The following is a 22,959-nucleotide window of genomic DNA, read 5'->3' as shown; positions in this document are numbered from 1 at the left end:
CTGAACTGAGTACCGAGCAGAGTCCTGGTCTAAATTTGCTTGAAACTAAAATATTTAAGTCTGTAGACTGACTTGTGAGCCCCACACAGTATAGACAAAATTTTAATTAAAAAGTACCTACGCCCTGAGTGCTAATGTTGAGCTGTTGGAGGCTAAATAAAAGTCCTGTTTGTTTGTTGTTCCACAAAATAATTCCGTAAGTCACACCTGGGGATAACGCAAGTAATTAAAAGTCCCGACCAATCCTCGATCTGCAGATGAGTCCAGATGGTTTGTCAAGTTCCCTTGTGGCTAAAATGTAAGAAATTCAAATTTGGTATGTTAAATGTTCTTGGAATTGCACTAAAAAAATTGACAGTCCAAGGAACAACTACTGCACAGAGGGCTCACATGCAAATAATACCCTAAGGTGAAACAAATGGGTGGTAGGTTTGCTGCACAGGTCTGGTGTCTTGTGTGGTCACAGTTGTATCCCCTTCCAGTCTCAGGCTGCGCCTTTATACACACTAATACTGGACTTTCTGAAATAACTGTAGACAATTTGCTTCAGTACAAAATAACAATTCATGCCAGCTAAAATCTAATAATGTAGGGGATGATGCACATGTTCATGCTGATTAATTTGAGATGTAGCAGTAAGATAATAGTTTGCTGACAATTGATAAAATTATAGTTAGTAAATTGGACAGTTTCATTCAGGTATCAGCAGTAGTGGCTAAAAGTTATTAGTATGTTGTCACACATCATTCCTGCAGTAAAATGACTTCCCTTTCTTTTGGTACAGCATTTTATTCTCTAAAAGAACCCTAATGAATTATATAAAAGATGTATCATAAAAGTAGAAAGAAGAGAGCCATATTTGCCTCAGTATTTAGTCTGTAACAGAATGGACAGGGACTTGTTTCTACCTGTGAAGCTTCAGTTTTTTGTTGAACATCATGAGGATAAGTTTGGGGAAGCGACAGCGCTGTCCAAGATGAGAAGCGGTGCAGTCTTGATTCAGACAGCATCTCCAGCCCAATCCCAAGTGATACTCACTTGTGACCGGATGGGTGATATTCCTGTTTCTGTCACTCCCCACGAAAGCCTCAACATGGTCCAGGGGATTATTTTCCATTGTGACCTCCTCTTGTAGTCTGACAATGAGCTCCGTGCCAATCTAGAACGGTGGGGCGTTCATTTCATCTGACGTGTTTACAGGGGACCCAAAGACAACATGGTTTCTACAGGTCCCTTCATCGTGGCCTTTGAGGGTGATTCATTGCCTGAAAAGGCCAAGGTGATAGTCTACCACTGTGATGTTGAACCATATGTCCCTCCCTCTGTGTGGTGCTTTAAGTGCTGGAAATTCGGGCACATGTTTTCCCACTGTACTTCCAATGCCATGTGTCGAGACTGCGGACATCCACTGCATCCAGACACTCCCTGTGTGCCTCCTCTCGCTTGTATCAACTGCTGAGAGCAGTAGTCCCCCTGTTTGCCAGACTGCACAGTACTCCAAAAGGAGCGGAAAATTATGGAGTACAAGACCCTGGACCAGTTGACCAAGAGGATAAACATAAATTTGAATGATTACACCGCATTCGGTTGACGTCCACATATGCTGCAGCTACATTACTGTCCCCATCACAGGTATGTCGTACCACACTCTGTGCCACGAACAGTGGCCCCTCCGGGCCTCCAGAATACATCTGCCCTCTTGGTGGTAGAGGGAAAATCTCCTTCCGTTGCTCCCAAAGTACCTACTTCGGGAGCAAGCACCCCCCCCCCCCCCCCAAACACACAGGACATCAGTTACCTCCCCCCAGTCGGAGAAGGAACAGCATCCTCCAGCTCCTCTCTTGCAGAAGGGGTCCCTTGGTACCCTCTCTTCGAAGGTCTCCACTAACGCCACAGCAGACACTCGCCAGTGGCTAAAGGAGCCAAAAGCTGCTGGACAAAGAGCTTCACGGTCTTCCTCCATGCCTGGAGCTACTTCAGAGAAGTCCTCCCAGCATGCCCCTAAAGAGAAGCAAGAGGGCAAGCAAACAAAGAAGTCTGTTAAGAAAAAGGACCTTCCAGTGGCCTCAGCACCACCACTTCCTACCAGTTCTGCACCTGCTGATGGGGTGGAGATCTCAGCGTCATCTTAGGACTTGGATGTCACTGATGCCTCGTCCACAATAGGAATGGATACAAATACTCAATCAGTGGCAGCAGGTGACCCTGAAGAGCGTAACCTGCCTCCTTGCAAGCTTCATGCCTTCCCAGCCTCACGATAACATCATTCCCCAGTGTAATTGCTGCGTTTTTTTCCACCACCTGGCTGAGCTACGGCAACTGTTAAGCTTTACACCTGCTTTCTTCATTGCCCTCCAGAAAACCTGGTTCCCCGCAATGCGGACCCCTACCTTTCACGCTATAGGGGATATTAAAAGAACTGTAGTGACTATAATAGAGTGTCTGGTGGAGTTTGTGTCTATGTCCTGAACTGGATATGCAGTGAACCTGTGCCCCATCAAACCCTCTTGAAGCTGTGGCTGTCAGGATAAGGACGACGCAGGAAATTACTGTCTGCAATGTATATCTTCCTCCAGATGGTGCTGTACCCCTAAATGCATTGGCTGCACTGATTCATCACCTCCCTAAACCTTTGGGAGATTTTATTGCCCATAACCCCTTGTGGGGTGGCACTGTGCTTACTGGCTGAGGTAGAGATGTCGAAACTTTCCTGTCTCAACTCAACCTCTGCCTCTTAAATAATGGGCCCTCCATACATTTCTGTGTGGTTCATGGCACTTACTTGGCCATTAATTTATCCCTGTGCAGCCCAGGACTTCTCCCACCAGTCCACTGGAGAGCCGATGATGACTTGTGTGGTAGTAACCACTTTCCCATCTTCCTGTCACACCCCCAGCACCATTCCCCTGGACGTCTACCAAGATGGGCTCTAAACAAGGCAGACTGCGAAGCTTTCAATGCTACTGTCACCGTTGAGTCTCGCCCACATGGTACCATCAATGTGGTAGTTGAGCAGGTCACTAGAACGTTCATTTCTGTGGCAGAAAACACAATCCCTTGAACGTCAGTACCTTGGTGTTCGCCAGAAATCGCTGAGGCCATTAAAGAGTGTCGGCGATCTCTACTGCAACATTAGTGGCACCCTTCCCTCGAGCACCTACTAGCTTTCAAACAGCTCAGTGCCCACGTTCACCAGCTTATAAAAAGAGTGAAACAGGAGTGTTGGGAGAGGTACATCTTGACCATTGGGTGCCATACGTCACCTTCCCAAGTCTGGACGAAGATCAGACGTGTCTGTGGGTACCAGACCCCTGACAGGTGTTACTTGCATTAACATCAATGACATGTTATCTACTGATGCAAATGCAATTTCTGAGCACTTTGCTCGAGCCTACGCGTCAGAGAATTATCCCCCAGCATTTTGCACCCTCAAACAGCAGATGAAAAGGAAAGCCCTCGTGTTCACTGAATGTCACAGTGAGCCCTATAATGATCCATATACATAGTGGGAGCTCCTCAGTGTCCTTGCACATTGCCCTGACACAGCTGCTGGGCCAGATTGGATCCACAGTCAGATAATCAAACATCTCTCATCTGACTACAAGTGACATCTTCTCGTCATCATCAACCGGATCTGGTGCGATGGTGTCTTTCCATCACAATGGTGGGAGACCACCATCATTCCAGTGCTTAACCCCAGTAAAAACCCACTTGATGTGGACAGCTATCAGCCCATCAGCCTCACTAACATTCTTTGTAAGCTGTTAGGACATATGGTAAGTTGGCGGTTGTGTTGGGTCCTGGGGTCATGTGGACTACTGGCTCCATGCCAGGGCGGTTTCTGCCAGGGTCACTCTACCATGGATAATCCAGTTTCCCTTGAGTCTGCCATATGAACAGCCTTTTCCAAATGCCAACAACTTGTTGCCGTCTTTTTTTTATTTACGAAAAGCTTACGACACGACCTGTTGACATCATATCCTTGCCACATTATGTGAGTGGGGTCTCCGGGGCCCGTTCCTGATTTTTATCCAAAATTTCCTATCGCTCCATACTTTCCGTGTCCAAGTAGGTGCCTCCCATAGTTTCCCCCCCCCCCCCCCCCCATATCCAGGAGAATGGGGTCCTGCAGGGCTCTGTATTGAGTGTATCTCTGTTTTTAGTGGCATTAATGGTCTAGCAGCAGCTGTCAGGCCTTCGGTTACACCTTCTTTGTATGCAGATGACTTCTGCATTTCATACTGCTCCTCCAATACTGGTGTTGCTAAGTGGCGCCTACAGGAAGCCATCCACAAGGCGCAGTTATGGGCTCTAGCCCACGGTTTCCAGTTTTCGGCTCTTCTGTTGGTGTTGTACCACTCATCCAGATCCATAACTTTACCTTAATGATGATTCTCTAACTGTAATGGAGACATATTGATTTTTAGGACTGGTTTTCGACGCCTTATTGATATGGCTTCCTCATCTTCGTCAACTGAAGCAGAAGTGCTGGCAGCACCTCAATGCCCTCCACCGCCTGAGCAACACCAACAGGAGCTTTTAGGATAAGTCCGATGACCAGCGTCCTGGTTGAGGCCGGAGTCCGTCCATTGAATATTGGGCATGCACAACTGCTCGCCAGTTACGTTGCACACATTCGTAGTTCTCCTGAGCATCTGAATTACCGTCTCCTTTTCCCATCCACGGCGGTTCATCTCCTGCATTGGAGGCCCAGGTCAGGGCTTACGATTGTGGTTTGCATCCGATCTCTTCTGTCTGAAGTGAAGTCCTTGTCTTTACCATCTGTACTCAAGATCCATTCATGTACTCCTTCATGGTGTACACCTAGGCCGAAACTTCGCCAGGACCTTTAACATGGTCCTAAGGACTCATCTAACACTGCGGATCTCCGCTGTCACTTCCTCTCAGTTCTTGACATATACTGGGACCATGAAGTGGTTTACACTGATGGCTCAGTGGCTGATGGTCACGTTGGCTTCACGTGGCTTCCATGAGGAGGAGATATTGAACAGCACTCCTTGCCAGATGGTAGCAGTGTTTTCACTGCAGAGCTGGCGGCCATTTTCCATGCTAATGAGCACATCCGCACATGCCCTAGAGAGTAGTTTCTGCTCTGTACTGACTCCTTGAGCAGCCTACACGCTATCGGCCAGTGCTACCCCTGCCATCCTTTGGTAGCGACCATCCAGGAGTCCATCTATGCCCTGGAACGGTCCAGTCATTCCGTGGTGTTTGCGTGGATCCCAGGTCACATCAAAATCGCAGAAAATGAACTTTCCGGCAGGCTGGCCAAACAGGCTACACGGAAACCACTTCTGGAGATCGGCATTCCTGTAACTGACCTGCGATCGCTATTACTCCACAAGGTTTTTCAGCTTTGGGAGACGGAATGGCATAATCTCACAGCACGCACAACAAACTGTGTGCCCTTAAGGAGACTACAAATGTGTGGAAGACCTCCATGCGGGCCTCTCGCAGGGACTCTGTGGTTCTCTGCCGGCTCCGCATTGGCCTTACATAGCTACCTCCGTCGCGAGGATCCACCTCTGTGTCACTGTGGCACACATATGACTGTCCTCTACATCTTGCTGGACTGCCCACTTTTAACCACTCTGTGACAGGCTTCTACCTTCCCTGCACCCTACCTTTGGTGTTGGGTAACAATGCCTCAACAGCAGATTTAGTTTTAAGTTTTATTCGTTTGTGTGTGTGTGGGGGGGGGGGGTGTCATACCATCTAAGGGTGGCATGTAGCCTCCTCTCTGAGGTCGCCACCTGCCCTCCATTTTAACTCTGTAGCACTTCCTTTGCCTTTGTTTGTCTTGGTATTCTTTTCCCTACATGTGTTCATTCGCCTTCTTTTTGTGGTGGACATTTTAATGTGTTGCAGAGTGGCTGACTCATCCTCTTTTATTATTGTGATCAGCCAGCCCAGACCATCTGCTCTATGGTTTTAATACCTTCTTTACTTTTCCTTGTGGTGTATGTTTGTTTTTTCCATTCATTTTCTCTTTAGGTATGATGGGTGTTTTTGTACCTTGAGCCTTGCTTGCATCAGGAAAAAGGGACCGATCCCATTCGTTTTCTCTCTAGGTATGATGGGTGCTTTTGTACCTTGAGCGTTGCTTGCATCAGGAAAAAGGGACTGATCACCCTGTAGTTTGTTACCTTTATACCCCAAACCAACCAACCATGCTTCTCTGCATCACATAGGTTTGTTGTGATACAAATATATCTATGAAACAGTCTGAAAATGTGTACACAGATGAATAGTTGTCATCTGCTGAGCAACTTGTCTGTCATCTGACAGCTTGAATTCTTGCTTATTTTTCTTATGCAGCTTACAATACTTTGTAGTGTTACGTGAGTTTTAGATACAGGGAGTTTTTTAAGTTGGGGAAATGAATGTTTTGTGCTATCTAATCAAAAGTACATTTTCAAAGGACCAGAGATAAATGGAAAAAGATTGATGGAACGTAAATATTAATGCAAAAATTAGAGATTTTGTTGTATATGACATTAAATGATGATGTGAAAGAAGAGGAAGGGAAAGAAATATTTGAAAGGTGTAATAGAGAAAAGTCAAATGTTTATCTCCAGTCCAGATTTCTGTACACTGGAACAGCAAATTCCAAGAATTAAAGCTTGAGTTATTTTGACTTATCTGTAACTGTTTCCTGTTCTCATTTCTGCTGCTCTTTACTGCTATAGTTGGAGTCACAAACAGCGACGGTCGAATGTAGGCTTGTTTTCCGCACATACATCATGCATACTATGACAACTAACGAGCGTTCAGTAGTGTTCAGAGTGCTCTGCTGTGAATTCCATAGCTAATTGAGAGTATTAAATGTGATCATAGTGAGTTTTTCAGTAAATTTCTATTTCATTTGCTATGAGTTATCGTTGCTGATGGTGGTGGTAAATGATAAATCATACATAAGCAAGCGATAGAGATAATTTGCAGGATATATCCTTCCTCCAAGTGAAAAGCATGCGCGTACCGCAACTCACTTGGAATCGTCAACAGTGAAATTCCCGTCTGTGCTGTGACATGTGCGAACTGCCATTGTTCCCAATTGGACTACACCTGTGTCTGATTTCCTCTCTCTCATGTTGTTCTTGCAATTTACATTTTGTATTCCTAACTTTACTGACACTTGCTGTTGAATTTCCTTTCTCCATTCAGATTAAATGCTATCTCGCATTTGTCATCTGGATCTTGAGATATTTTGAATTATTTATTACTGCTTTTGTTTCCCTGAATTATATTTTGAATTTCAAAAGTTATATCACTCCACATTGATATTTCTTGGAGCCTATAAATGCTTTGTCACAATCTGCCATTTATAGAGACATCTTTTCATTTCTGAAAATTTGGCTAGTCAACAGCTTCGAAGCATGAAATAATCAAACTAATTGGCACATTTATTTATGTGTGCTTTCTCCAGAACTATTAAACATAATGCAGATCGGGAGCTCATATCGCCCATCACCAGTTTCAGAAAATTTGAGGAACAGGCAGAGCAATAATCCTTAATCCTTCCAGATTCATCAGTGATTACAGTAATTATAGATACATCTACGTACATACTTCGCAAGCTGTTGTCTGGAAGTGGAGGCAGATAGCTTGTATCACTACTGATATCTCCTTTCCTTTCCTGTTCCACTTGCAAATAGTGAGGGGAAAAACAAGTGTCTATATGCCTCCAAATGAGCCGTAATTTCTGTTATCAGTCTTTGTGATCCTTACGCAAAGAGCACCTTGACAGTAGTTGTATTGTTCAAATACCAGTTCTCTTAATTTTCTCAGTAGTGTTCCTAAAAAATGTCGCCTTCCCTCCAGGAATTCCAGTTTGAGTAGTTCCGAAGCATATCTAATAATTGCATGTTGATCAAGCAGCGCACTAGAATGGATTGCACTAGTGTTCTGTTTGTGGTCTCCTTTACAAGTGAAGCAAACTTTCCTAAAATTCTTCCATTAAACTGTAGCTGACCATTTGCCATCCCTATTACAACCCTTACATGCTCATTCTGTTTCATGTCGCTTTGCATTATACCTAGATATTTGACCAGATTGTACCAAGCAGCACACTATTAATGCTTTTTTTCTATTCATCTGCATTAACTCAGTTTTTTACATTAGAGCTTGCTGCCGTTCATCACACCAACTAGAAATTTTGGCTGTCATCTGGTATCCATCTACAGTCACTCAATGACAACATCTTACCCTACACTACAGCATCACCAGCAAATAGTATGAATGCTGTTCGCCCTGCCTGTTAGGTCGTTTATGTATATAGAGACTGCAAGACGCAACTATTAGGAGGGTGTAAATAGAGTTGGTTCTGGGTCAGGAGGCACTCTCCCAGTTCGCTCCTTGCCAGTTTTTCTTGGAAGGATGGTGGTGGCCTGTGGTCACTGATAGGTACTGTGAAAGAAGAGTCACAATTAGTTATTATTTTCCATAAAAATAAGGCTATTGTCTTGCCTCGGAGTTGCATTGTCTGCAAATGCCCACTGAGGAATCGCTCAAGGCAGCTAACACTACACACTTCATTCCAGCTGACTTTGACACTGGCAGTTCGCTGCTTGCGGTGATACTGGCTGCAGCATGACACTGTGACACCCTGAGTAATAGTGGTGAGTGTATTGAACTTACACACACACTGACTTGGGAGGTACTCTGTTGGCTCCCGCTTACCATCTTTTTTTTCGTCATCCTTCATACTGTGATGACAGTTGCAATGAAGTTAGACAATATTGGTCTGCCGTCCAGGTAGGCCCTATTCAGTCCTCTGGAATGTCAGGAATGCTGGTGTCCTGATCCCTGGAACAGAAAGACCTCCTGGTCGTCCCATCTGTGACAGAGACAGACTGTGATATTGAACTCTACAACTGGTGAATATGGTGAGGTAGCCATCTCTCTAAGTAGTGACTGTTGTTGTCCATAGTGTGCAGGAAATCTACAACAGGTTTGTGTCAGATGTCATTTTGCTGCAAACAGGAAATCGAGTGCAGATGTCATGTACGCCATCGATCCATCTGACTTGACTGTCTTAAGAGCTAAACTGCTGGAGTATTTATGGAGCAAAGTAGTGGCTAATTTTTACCTGACATCATTAGTCATGACTGCATAGGGCTTGCTATTATGAAGGCATCAGTAGTTTGGTTCGTAAAAGCTCTCGGTACTGTTCGTTGCTTTTGCCCTAGCCTTTATTTTGTCACATAAGGAAGGTTAAGTGACCCTGTTTCACTGCTCTGAGCCAATCATTCTGCTGAAGTCTGCTGCCTGTCTCATCCCGATCCCATCTTGACGGCGACATGTTTACATTGCGGCCGCCTCATGTTGACATTGCCTTAATGTAGCAAGATAACTTTGTTCTGGAACTTTGAAAATTTTACCTGTTTTGCTGCCCTATATGAGGTTGACATGCAATCTTGTATAGAGCACACTCCACTTACAACCTGGTGTATTTGGATGGTGGCATTGGATGGCCTTTTTGTTCTGTGAGGTCATTCAGTAAGTAAGACAAAACATTCTTTTTCTGAAGGCATATTAGTTTGATTCAGGATTAAAATACACCATATTTTTCCTCACTCTTTTGGCTACAAAACCCTGTTTTTCAACATAATCTCTGTTCAATGCAATGGCCTGACACCACCTTACTGGGCAGGCCCGTATGACTACACGGTACCTATTTACTGGTCGATGTCGGAGCCTACGTCTTGCTTCATCAATAACCTCTCCGTCATCCGTGTACTGCTTAACTTGGAGTTCATCCTTCATAGGGCCAAACAGATGGAAGTTGGGAGGTGCAAGATGTGGATTATAGGGTGGATGAAGAAGAACAGTTCAATGAATTTTTCTGAGCTGCTCCCAATTTCACAGATTTGTGAGAGGCCTTGCATTGTCATGCAGAAGGAAAAGGTGGTTTGATTTTAGTGGCAATGAATACGCTGAAGTTGTTCTTTCAGTTTTTCTAAGAGTAGTACAGGACACTACACAGCTGATCGTTAGATCACGAGGAGGACATCGAATAGAATAACCCCTTCTGAGTTTCAGAAGAGCATTGCCATGACTTCACTAGCTGAGGGTCTGCTTTGAAGTTTTTCTTCAAAGAAGAGATGGCTTGGCACCACTCCACGGACTGCTGTTTTGTTTCCAGTTTGAAGTGAGGAACCATATTACACCGCTTGTGATGTTCAACAAAATATTTTCATGATCAGACTTGTAACACAAGTCTACTCTGCACAGATGATCCTTTGCTCTTTTACGGTCTTCTTTTAGGCAGCAAGGCACACAATGGGCACACTCCTTTGAGTACCCCAACTGGTGGACAAGTGTGTAAGCACTAACAACAGAGATGTCCAGTCGAGCAGTGAGGTGTTTGATTGTGATCTGTCGATTGCATCGCAATAGTGTGCACGCGTACCATCGTTGCAGGAGCCGTTGCTATGTGCTGATGACTGACGTGAGAGATTGGACAGGTTTGTATGACCTTATTGTGATAGTGACATATCTCAGCCAATACATCACTGTGCTTTTGTTCACTGCCAGGTCACTGTAGGCATTCTACAAGTTTTTATTAACATCTATGATCCTCTGGATTTCCACATGAAGAAACTCAGTGTCAACCTTCTGCTTGGAGCACGTCTCCATTTTAGATGTCATTTTGAAGACTATGTATAGTGCTGCCACCTATTGGAATGTCAGGAAACTATAGGAGCTGAAGCAGGAATGTTCCTTGATGTCCCACAACAAATTCCGCGTTTTTTCAACTGAAATTGGCTGTGATCGCCCCTTGTACTTCTACTTTATTTGTGGTCTTCTGTCACACTACTTGTAAGTAAGTGATGTAGTTAAACTCCCATTTTCTGTAGCACGTTATATTCCTGTAAATGATTATCATTGTTATTAGTAACAGACAGGCACACTTTTCATTGAGCCTGGCTGTGATTCAGTGCCTTGTCCGTGTGGTGAGTAGTACTCTGTCCTTTTCATAAAATTGTTGTTATTCCATCCTGTATTTTCCCTTGTTTCGTTGTTATTAGTGTTGTAATTGAAGCACACACTGTTTTGTGTGGGATGTATATATGGAACTTACTCTTTTTGGACTTCACACAATGTAACATGTACATTCTAATATCCTTCATTTGAGTGTATCTCGGGTCAGATTCCAGTTGTGGGGCTTTTGCTATAAAGGAATCCTTCAGGATATTAACAGGAGATGACACTTTTTTTGTGTGTGTATTGCATCTTCAGTATACTGCTCTGTTACCTCGTCTTCTCATATTTCAATTACTTTCAAGTACACTTATGCACTAAAGGACGCAATAATCACTTGAAAAATACTGTATTTGCTACAGCATATGGTATTTGCATGGAAAATACTTGATCAGTTCCATATGTGAGCTTCATTCTTGCTGTATGAGAGAGAGAGAGAGAGAGAGAGAGAGAGAGAGAGAGAGAGAGAGAGGGAGGAGGGGTGCATGTATGGAGCACATGTTTCCTTATGCATGCCTGGGGAGTGGGGGCACCTTCCATTTTACCAAACATTGCAGAACGTTGCTGCAGGCAACGATGAGTAAAATGGTATTGCCACTGAAAGGTGGGCAAAGCGCAACCTGAACGAGCTGTCATTGTTCAATGTTAAAGCAACATGCCTGGGAGAATACCATAGCTCATTGGCTCCCAATAGTTAGTGCACAGAATGGCTCAAAACTAGGACACCTTCTGAATGTGACACTCACTCCTCTTGAAATATTTAAAATCATTTGACTGCATGGTAGCAGTATAGAATTCTCTGCTAATTTGGTAACTTCTTGATAAGCTTTCTTCAAAATTCAGTGGCCAGTTTGTCTGTAGACACAATTTTAAAATTTTGGGTTTTAATGAGACTATCAATCTACAATTCACAGTTGATTTAAGTCTTTGCAAAACTTTGTAATGAGCTTGATCTTTTGTAAGCAATGGTATGTTTCCATTGACATCAACATGATATTAAACTGCTACCTACCTACCTACCTACCTGCCTACCTTTCTCAATCGTGAATTCTTAAGTAGCCCGTGTTCTCAGTTATGTAGTCTCTCATGCTACACATAAAACTGTCAATTGGAAGGAATGCATCACATCTTCATTTGTTGAGCTGGTTGTGAAAGTAATTATTTAACAAAATCACAAACAAGGAACAGAGTGCAAGCAGGTGCGTTATGGTGCAAAAACCATGAATTGTTTTGCCACAGAGTCTGTCTTCTTTAATAAATATTTTATTTCCCTTTTAATCATCTGGATTGCTTCACACAAAAGACACTGAGCTTGTAAGCACTCACACTGATCATTCACACTTGTGCGAGGAACTCATTGTGCACTGTGCCATTAAAATTGAATAAACAAATGAGAAAAACTTTCACTTTTGACTATACGCGAGGAGTCTTCATTTTTGGCACCTAGAATGCATCCACGAGGACTACTGAGCCTTGGTTTAGAGAACATATGACATATTGTATCATCTGTTATGACAAGTTTCAGTAGTTCTGCATGCACTGTTGTAGACTTCATCCAGTGTCCCCTGAGCAACATGCATGTGTCACTGTTTTTGTTTGAAGTTAGACAATTTTGGAGCGAAGTTTTCCAGAAATAACTGCAACCAATTTCCTTCTGTTATTCTTCAGTTTTTGTTTATCAGACTGGTTTTGAATCGCAAAGCGTTTCACCATCAGATGGTGCACATAACTAATGTTTGGGCATTTTGGGTGTCATGTGGCACTGGCAGGATATAAAAACGAACCAAGCAAACACTGAATATTACAAGAATTATTTATATCATGAGATTGACTTACAGTTATTAACATTCATGGGATTATTCCTGATACACGTTACTCTAGAAAACATACCCTGGAAAACAAAATGTATATTTTCCAGTAACAGTAAATCTATTGCAATACACAAACTTTGCAATACATAGCAACTCCCGCATGCATTACAGAATGCAAATAAATCAAAAGGCGTGGCTAAAATTATGTTAAAACAATGTGTTGGGGCAGAGACTTCCTTTGCTCAGCACTCACATTGCATATTGGTGACTGTAAATATATACTGATTTATATTAGATTCATTATTACAAAAGTAACATGTATTCAGATTGGAAAGTTGACATGTGCTATTTAGAAAGTCTGTCAGACTAATATTATGATATTTTAGTACTGAAATTACATTTGACTTTTCTTTTTACTTAATTAATATTGGTTATTGCTTAGAAATTAAACATCAGTGCTTAGCATGTGTCTTTGTTTAAAATTTATGTAGGCATATGGGAGAGGGGTGTGTTTATGTGCAAAAAAGGCGACTGGTTGCAGTATTTCGGTAAACCTTTATTCATCACTGTTGCAATGTTCCACATCCATAATGAATCAGTTTTAATTTTGAAACAAATTTTGCTCTCATATATATCATACCCACAACATTTGAAAAAAGTTCATGACAGTTTCTTAACCAAATCTGTTCTCCATTTTCTTGCATTTAAAATTGCCTAAATTTCACAATTTACATTGGGCCAGTCTTAGATCCTGATCTGAGTTGACAGCCTCAGTATATGGTACACAGATTTTGTTAATTATGTCGATCTTGGTCAGTGCGTTGTTTGTGATAGTTAACTTTGTTTTGCCCTGACCAACTGTTCCACTTTTTTATCCCATAACAGTACTGTTCAGTGTGACAAAGCCGTGTGGCTGTTCTGTGTTTGACACTTATGACAAACAAAACAGCCTGTGTACTGCACAGGTTAGACAGATAAGGACCCTGTTGTGACCACACGGACATAGTCACAATTGGATTTTAAATAATCACAGCGTTATTTGTTTTCTAGATCCACATGAATTTTAACAGCATAACGCTCTCATATTTCACACATTTAATAGACAATAAGCAAGCTTCTTACATCAGTTACACAGCACACCAAGGGTGCCAAATACGCCCATGGGCTGAGGCAGAGATGGAAATTTTGCCTTTTGTTTCCAGTAGAGACAAACTGTTAGGTCTGCACATCATGTAATGGATTGAGGAGGAAATCACGCTATTTTGTTTAAATCTGTTGATCTGACTGATTTCAATAGAAAAATTTGTGTAGATTATTCAGTGATTCACAGGCTAGATGTTACCATCACAGGTTGCTGATGTGAAAATGTAAGATTTGGTTCCTGGCAACTTTCTTCCATTTTTTTCAGCGTGTGGAAGTCAGGGACAGGGTCCACCCAGTCTTGCGAGAAAAAAAGCATAAATTTGACATGCAAGCTGCTGAAGAGATGTTGGATCAGAACGTTTGCAGCTGGCTGTGAATTAAAATTCTTTCATTTTTAGTTCATTGTTGATAAAGGCTTGTAGATTTTAGAATGTGTCGCAGAAAATAAATTGTAATGTTGTTGCATAATCAGATATTTATTGGTAGCAGAAACTTCAAGTAGAAATGCAGACATCCTCATTTTGTTAATATGTGTTGTTCATGATGTAAACAATCTGCTGTTCACTTTTTATAATTGCAGATGAGTTAGACTAAAAAGAAAATACAATGAAGTAATTTAATGGAAGAGCAACATCCAGTTTTACTCATTAAAAACATGCTTTCTGTCTGAAGATGCAGTGACATACTTTATGGCATCCCTTCCTAAACAAGTACTACTGCTGATATTAATTTAAAAATAAAATTAAAAGGAGACATTTAGTCACAGAGCCACAACATTTGAGCTGCTGTACGTTTGAGCATTCGACCAAAAGGCTTTCTTCTAAAGTAGAAAAGGACAAGGAGGAGGGATAGTAGGGGAAGGGTAGTAGAAGGTATAGTGCTGCTTTATGGGAGATGTAGGGTGGCAGTTAGGACAGGGCAGGACTGCTAGGTGCAGTGGGAAGGTTTTGGAGAGGGAAGTAGAGGAGTGAGGGGGGGGGGGGGGGGGAGACTAGTGAGTGCACAGGTGGAATAGAAGGCTGAGTAGTGCTGGAGTGGGTACAGGGAAGGGGACAGGTGGTTGCAGAACAGGGACTACAGGAAGTTTGGGCGACGGGGCTTCAGGAATGTAGGATATACTGCAGGGAGAGTTTCCACCTGTTCAATTCAGAAAAGGTGGTGTTGGTTGTATGGGTCCAGGTGGCTTTAGTGTGAAGCAGTCATTGAAGTGAAGCACATTGAGTTGAGCAGCATTTTCAGCACCTCGGTGGTCCAGCTGTCTCTCGGCCACAGTTTTTTGATGCAGTTCATTTAGGCATACAGATAATTGGTTGTGAGGCGCATGTAGAAAGCATCACAGTGGTTGCAGCTTAGTTTGCAGGTCACATGACTACTTTCGCAGATAGTCCTGTCTTTGATGGGATAGGTGATGTCTGCAACTGGACTGGAGTAGGTCATGGTGGGAGGATGTATGAGACAGGTCTTGCATCTAGGTCAGTTACAGGAGGGATATGAGCCATGAGGCAAGCAGGGGTGGGGTATGGATGAAAAAGAATATTGGGTAGGTTCAGAGGTCAGTGGAGTACCACTGTGGATGGAGTGGAATGGATATTCCTCATTTCAGGGCCCTGGCAGAGAATCTGATACAGTTGGTGGTGGTGAGTCATGAGGGGAGTGCTCCTTGTCACTAGAGAGACAATGCATGTGAGATCTGTTTCTGTACAAGGTTGGGAGAGTATCAGTTTGTGAAGCCTCAGTGAGACTTTTGGTATATTTGGGGGGTGGGGGGGGGGGGGGGGGACTGCTCATCTTCACTAATGTGACGGCCGTGGGTGACTAGGCTGAATGGAAGGGACTTCTGGTATAGAATGGGTGGCAGCTGTTGAAGTGGAGATATTGCTAGTGGTTGGTAGGTTTGATGTGGATCAAGGTACTGGTGAAGACACTCTTAAAGTAGAGGTAACATCAAGGTGGTTGAGTTGAGGAGGGCCAGGTGAAGCAAATGGAGAAGGTGCCAATGTTCTGGAGGAATATGGATAGGATGTCTTCACTCTCAGTCCAGATCATGAAAATGTCATCAATAGATCTGAACCAGGTGAGGGATTTGGGTGGTTAGGAAGGATTCATCTACATGGACCATGAATAGGTTTGCATTGGGTGGTGCCATGTGGTGATGCCTTCACAGAAAAAGTAATTGAACGTGAGGTGACCACGAAGGAGGTTGTTGGTTTGGTGTCAGGTGATGGGAAAGGCAGTGTCAATAGGAGCTAGACCGTAGGCACTGGAGATGTTAATAAAGAGGGAGGTGTCATTGACAGTGATGAGCAGGGGTTTGTGTGGTGAAGGGACAGGAACTGTGGAGAATCAGTGAAGGAAATGGTTGGTGTTTTTTATATTGATGGTATTGATCTACAGGAGCGGATAATCTCTCATTGGGGGCACAGTAACCAGCCATAATGGGGCATCCTGGGTGGTTCGGTTTATGGACTTCAGGAAGCACGTAGAAGATAGGAGTGTGGGCACTGATGGAGGGGGTAGGTAGGTAGGTAGGTTGGTTGGTTGGTTGGTTAGTTATAGGATGGGCCTAAGGATTTGAGGAGAGACTGGAGATTGTGTTGGATTTTTGCAATATTGTTATTCCATCCTGCATTTTCCATTTTTTGAAATATAAAATTAAACTGGATATTCTGTGAGCATCACAGTAAATAAATGGAAACCTCCATAGTTCAAAATGATCTGCCACATTTGTCAAAGTGTTTCACACTAACAGTAAGTAAATAATTGTCATCTGATTTTACATTATTGATAAGATTTCAACATGGTGCAGAGATTTGCAACTTGCTCTAAATGTTCAGAAATGTAAAATTTTGCACTTCACAAAATGAAAAAAAAAAAAATAGTAGTATCCTATGACTATATCAATGAGTCACTGTTGGAATCAGCCAACGCATACAAATACCTGGGTATAACACATTGCAGAGATATGAAATGGAACAGTTCACTGATTTGCACACCCTAATATCTCTGATTAAGGACAGATGAGTAGGAAGGAAAAGAATTGAAGTATCAAAATGCTCAGGTGTAAGGCAGTGTACTCTGCAGTTTACTGAGAAAAGTGTAGTGATTGAAAGATGATAGATATCAGAATTTTTCCCTTCAGTGTATGTTTATATAGCAAAATGTAATTCCATATTAATCTAATGCTAGGAAACCAACAAGTAAATGAGTGGCATGACTAATTTTGTGTTATAGTCAGACCCTTGATCAATACCATGTCCTCACTCATCTGTCATGGAGTGGCCAGTGAGTCATTATCAGTATAAGAATGACACCATAGATAGTGACAGTTACTTTTCCAAAAAGTGTATTTTGAAATGTACACTAGAATCTAGGTTTTTGATGGCTGCTGCTTATAAAATTTTATTATTGTTGTCCCTACAGGTGACGAACAGGTTGAAGAAATATGTGTCGCAGCTGAGAACACTAATGGCTTACAGAAGTTTCAATGGAATGAAGCAATATTGGAAGTAGTACGATCTAAAGGTGGTGAGATACCAGTGAAACGACTGCGTAAAAAGATTGTGGCAGAATACCAAAACTGTTGTTGTAGTGCAGAAAGTGAGGACAAACTTACTGTAAAATTCAATAAGAAGTTGCCTAAAGTTCCAGGCATCATAGTACACAAGGAGGTTGTGAAACTTGCAGAATAAAGTGGTGACTTTATTAAAAAGCATTGACATATTTGTACATAAAATACAAATAAAAGTATTGATTTTTATTGACACCTTTACATCTTTATTTTTGTAATATGAAGATACAGATTTAGCATATTGATGTGCTGTTTGTCTGCTGCCAAACATTAAGAAATCATAAAAATGTAATACTACGTGGCAGCAATAATTTTGTTCTCCCTCTGTGATCAGCAGCTTCCATCTGTCTTCTATTGATTGTGGAGCAGCTTCATACATTGAGTGTGAAAAACCGGGTTGCCAGTTACATGTGTATGATAGTTCAGTATATTGGTGACAAGTGACCTCCAGTCACAAATGAAAAGATTGCTCAGTTAGCTCCATGCTGCTGAATGGAAACAATTTAAGAATTTTTAATAACGTAGAAGAAGGAAATATGTGGAGTCAGTTCTCAAAATTTTAATTTTGTGGGCAGTAAATATTGTATGTTTTATGTGCAGTGAAGACTTTTGATACTGTGTGTTGCCTCTGAAGAAATGAATGATACATAATATTCTTTGCAGTTATGTGGTGTAATGCAAGAGTTCATGACTCTCTTAAACAGTCTGTATTTTCCTTCTTCTATGTCATGAAAAACTCTTAAATGGTTCCCATTCAGCATTATGGAGCTAACTGAGCAATTGCTTCATCTGCGACTGTAGATACCTATAGTTGCCAATATACTGAACTACTGTAGACACAACCCCAGTTTTTCATGCTCAATATATGATAATGCTCCACAATCTATAAGGAGCATGTGTCAGGAGTTTCTTGTTAATTTACAATTCTTTTAAAGGCGTAGTTCAACAACTTGAAGATAAACACACAATATATTCTTCTCTTAATATTCAGTGACTCTAACTTGGACTTGGTCTAACATTTTAACAGATAAAATGAATACCATTACAAATAACATAAATTTAGTTGAGACATTATTGTTATGTTGGATATTCGGGTCGTTGATGTTCCTTGGGGTAGTGTATGGCACAAAGATATCTTTGCTTTACTTGTGCTGATGTTGGACATAGCGTGACTATCTTTGTCGCCGCACAGTCCAAAAGGAATAACTCCGACTGACAGAACATGATCTAAAGTAACATTGATACCAAAGGAAGATAACTTTAATTCTTAAGACAGTGGTCTTATCTAAATTCCAACCAATTTTTGACTTGCACGAAATCTGTCATTGTAGTGTTTTATATACAACCACACTATGGGAGTTTCCAATCAACCAACTAACTTTAACAAAATTATTACCAATGAAACAACAGAAAATCTCGTGCTCTTTCAGCAGTGTTATACAGAGTAAGCATAAATTTGTTCCTGTATTACAAAAATTTATTTCTGAGAAACTATATTGGATACAGTTATACAGTTTGTTGCACACGGTAGCCACATTTCCACCTGTGCTCCATTTGGTGCCCATTTAACATCTCAGGTGGTAATCAGTTTCTCTTCATGTCTTTGCCGACATCTCTTCTCCACTACTTCAACAGCATTTGTGCCATAATAATTTGCACATCAGGAACTGATGAAAACACTTTATCCTTAATGTAACCCCAGATGAGTGATGCGGTGCACTGGTTAGCACACTGGGCTGTCATTTGAGAGAAAGATCTTTCAAATCCTGTCCAGCAATCCAAATTTAGGATTGCCATGGTTTGCCAAAATTGATTAAGGCAAAATCCAGGAGGATTGTTTTCGAAAGGGCATGACTGATTTTCTTCCCTAAACAGACCTGAAGTAGTAGTGAACCTTTCCTCCAAATGATGTTAGTCTCACAGAAGTATTCCAAAGGACTTACCCGAAATCCCTCAACATGGAAGCTAATGATACTTCTACAGAAAGAACTGCAATCCACCAACTAAAAAACTTATCATAACCTTAGGAGGGTGTTTTCAAAAGTTCTTGGAATCACCACGAGAGGTCAACACTAGCGCAACGAGTTGTTCATGTGATATTCATTGGACTGTTACCTGTGAACATGTGCCACGTCAGTGCTCTTGGAAGAGAGCTGTGGCGGTGACATGGTTCTGTTGTTGTTCCCGCATAGTGATTTGCGGAGATGTAAAAAATCAAGATTCGAGCAGTGATTAGGTACTTTGTAAAGAAAGATATGAAAGCAAAGGACGTTCATGACAATTTCCAGAATACACTGGTGGACTCTACTCCTTCATATTCAACTGTTGCCAAGTGGACAAATGAATTAAATTTGGTTGGGAGAGGATAGATGATGATCCGTTCAGTGGTCGGCCAAGATGCGTTAGTACTCCAGAAATCTTTGCAAAAGTGCACAAAATAGTCATTCAGGATCATCAGTTGGTAGTGCATGATGTTGCTCTTGCTTGCCAGATGCCATCTGAAAGTGTATATTATACTTTAATTGAAGAATTAGAAATGAAAAAATAGATGGGTGCCGCGACTATTGACACTGGATCAAAAACGCATGAGAATGGACATATCGGAACAACATTTGGCCCGTTTTAGGAGAAACGAACAAGATTTTTTGCACCGTGTTGTGACCACAGATGAAATTTGGGTGCACTACTGTACCCCAGAGACAAAACAACAGTCAAAGCAGTGGAAACTTGCTGATTCTCCGACACCAAAGAAAGCAAAGACAATTCCTTCATTGGGAAAGATCATGGCATCAGTGTTCTGGGATGCAAAGGGGATTATGTTTGTAGATTATCTCCCCACTGGGCAAACAATTACTGTAGAATACTATGCTAACCTCCTGGACAAATTGCAATAGAAGATAAGCGAAAAAAGGTCGTATTTAGCAAGGAAGAAAGTCATCTTCCATCAAGACAATGCACACCCACACACGTGCCATTGCCATGGCAAAATTACATGAACTAAGGTATGAATTATTGCCACACCCACCTTATTCACCTGATATGGCTCCGTCAGACTTCCATCTCTTCCCAGAACTGAAAATTTTTCTTGGTGGACGAAGATTCATTTAAAACGAAGAATTGATAGCTGGAGTTGACCACTATTTTGCAGGCCTGGAGGAAACACATTTTCTAGATGGGATCAAGGCACTGGAACATTGTTGAACTAAGTGCATTAATATACAAGGAGACTACATTGAAAAATAAAACAAAGTTTCAATGATGTAAGTACTTTTTTTCTATTGTGTTCCGAGAACTTTTCAAACCACTGTCGTATAATACTACCTGACAACAAAGGTGCCACCACTGTGATTTTGAACTACAGGGATTACCTGTTAGAAGGACTCCGCTAGTTGTAAGATTCATCCACCCGGCCAGTGCCCCGGGCTAATTCGGATGTTGTCGCAGTGGCCGAGCAGTGTCGCTTAGCTGGCCGTGCAGACCGCCCGCCGAGCCTCGCCATGCCGCTGTACGCAAATATTGCAATAGATAAAAATTTATTTTGCGACCACACATCGCTGTCCATTTCAGCGGAACTGCGGGAAAACGTATCTAAAATCAATCTTTTTTGTTAGTTTTTTATTTGAGTTTCAATGAATGAAACAATTAATTGTTAAAGTGATAAAAATGTTTCAAAAACAGGATTGTACGAAATTAATTGTATGTTCTTATTGGGTGTGGTACGAGCAGCGAACAGGTGGGCAAAGTTTGTGCGCAAGTTACAAATGATTGCCGAGAATAGGGAAAGCATGGAAACCCTTTGCTGCTGGGAATCTCATCAAGAATTGCCTGGTCGACTCGGCGGCTTGTATTTGTCCACCAGACCTCACGGAAAAATTTGAAAAAATAGCTCTTTCGCCTCAAACTGTTGCTCACAGAGTCTAAGATATGGTCTCAGATATGGAGCAGCAATTAATGGAGAGAGCGGCGAACTTCATTTCACTTTCTATCGCTCTTGACAAGTCCGCGGACGTTACGGACTTATCTCAGCTCATCATATTCATTCAAGGTGTCGATGACAATCTCCGTGTCACAGAAGAGTTTCTCGATCTTATACCATTAAAAGACACAACCACGGGTTTGGATATTTTTCTAGCTGTGGAAAACGTTTTAGTGTCAATGGGTTTAAAACGGGTACTCCTGACCAGTGTATCAAGGGATGGAGCCTCTGTGCTACAAGGGATACACACTGGATTTCTGAGTTACGTGAGGTCAAAAATGGCTGAAGTTGGCTGTTCCTTATTCGCGGCAGTTCATTGTCTGATACACCAGGAGGCACTTTGTGCGAAGATTGCCAACATAAAAAAACGTTATGTACACAGTTCTTCGAACGGTTAATTATCTTCGCTCGCATGGACTCACACATCGCCAATTTAAAGAATTTCTGGTTGAGATCGAAGAGGAATACCCAGACATCCCCTACCACACCGAAGTAAGATGGCTGAGCAGAGGAAAGGTGCTCCATCGGTTTTTCTCCTTGAGGGACGAAATAAATACCTTTTTGGAAAAGAAAGGACGTCCAGAAGAATTACTTTGTGATCCTAAGCGGGTGGCAAATTTGGCTTTTTTGAGTGACCTTGCTGCGCGGGATTAGCCGAGCGGTCTTGGACTGTGCGGCTGGTCCCGGCGGAGGTTTGAGTCCTCCCTCGGGCATGGGTGTGTGTGTGTGTGTGTGTGTGTGTGTGTGTGTGTGTGTGTCCTTAGGATTATTTAAGTAGTGTGTAAGCTTAGGGACTGATGACCTTAGCAGATAAGTCCCATAAGATTTCACACACATTTGAACATTTTTTGAGTGACCTTACTGGTCATTTAAATACTTTGAACATTTCACTCCAACTCAAAAATCACTATGTTGTTAATTTAGCGCAGACGATTAAAGCATTTAAAAAAAAAAAAAACTTATTTTGTGCGAAAAACAATTGCACGAGAAGAATTGTGGACACTTTCCTTCACTAGACAGTATTAAAGACGATGTGGAGTTTTCAGATTATGTTGCAATCATTTCCGAATTACAAGAGCGGTTTGAAAACAGATTTTAGGAGATAAGTGATCTTCAATCGGCCTTAGATATATTTGTTTGCCCGTTTTCCCTTCGGCATAGGACATCTGACAAGTGCTTCAACTAGAGCTGATTGACCTGCAGTGCGATATCCACCTGAAGGACCGCTTTCTCATGTGTAAAACTATGGATGACTTTTACTGCTGTCTTTCACGAGAGAAATATCCTCTTTTGCACAAGCACGCGGCTTAAGTTCTCTCAATGTTTGGTTCCACGTATATCTGTGAGAGCTTTTTCTAAGAACCTTTCATTACTTGGCGATAAAAATTTGACTAATTCTTTGAGGTTATCAGTCTCGGGGAATATTGTACCAAACATTGACAAAACCGTTTCCTCGA

The 22,959-nt window shown here is 42.0% G+C and overlaps 1 protein-coding gene across 1 annotated transcript in view; it reads left to right on the top strand.

The window, feature by feature from the left end:
* Positions 1 to 17,719, top strand: part of LOC126189040 (cell growth-regulating nucleolar protein) — a 69,186-nt gene extending 51,467 nt beyond the window's left edge. Inside the window, exon 5 of the mRNA XM_049930892.1 lies at positions 17,379 to 17,719. Within this exon, the coding sequence (XP_049786849.1) occupies positions 17,379 to 17,647 (269 nt within the window). The 3' untranslated portion in view covers positions 17,648 to 17,719. The remainder of the gene's footprint in view (positions 1 to 17,378) is intronic.
* The last annotated feature ends 5,240 nt before the right edge of the window (positions 17,720 to 22,959 follow it).

The sequence above is a fragment of the Schistocerca cancellata genome, chromosome 5 (genome assembly GCF_023864275.1).
Source record: "Schistocerca cancellata isolate TAMUIC-IGC-003103 chromosome 5, iqSchCanc2.1, whole genome shotgun sequence".
NCBI lineage: Eukaryota > Metazoa > Arthropoda > Insecta > Orthoptera > Acrididae > Schistocerca > Schistocerca cancellata.
This window is presented reverse-complemented; position numbering and strand designations above follow the sequence as displayed.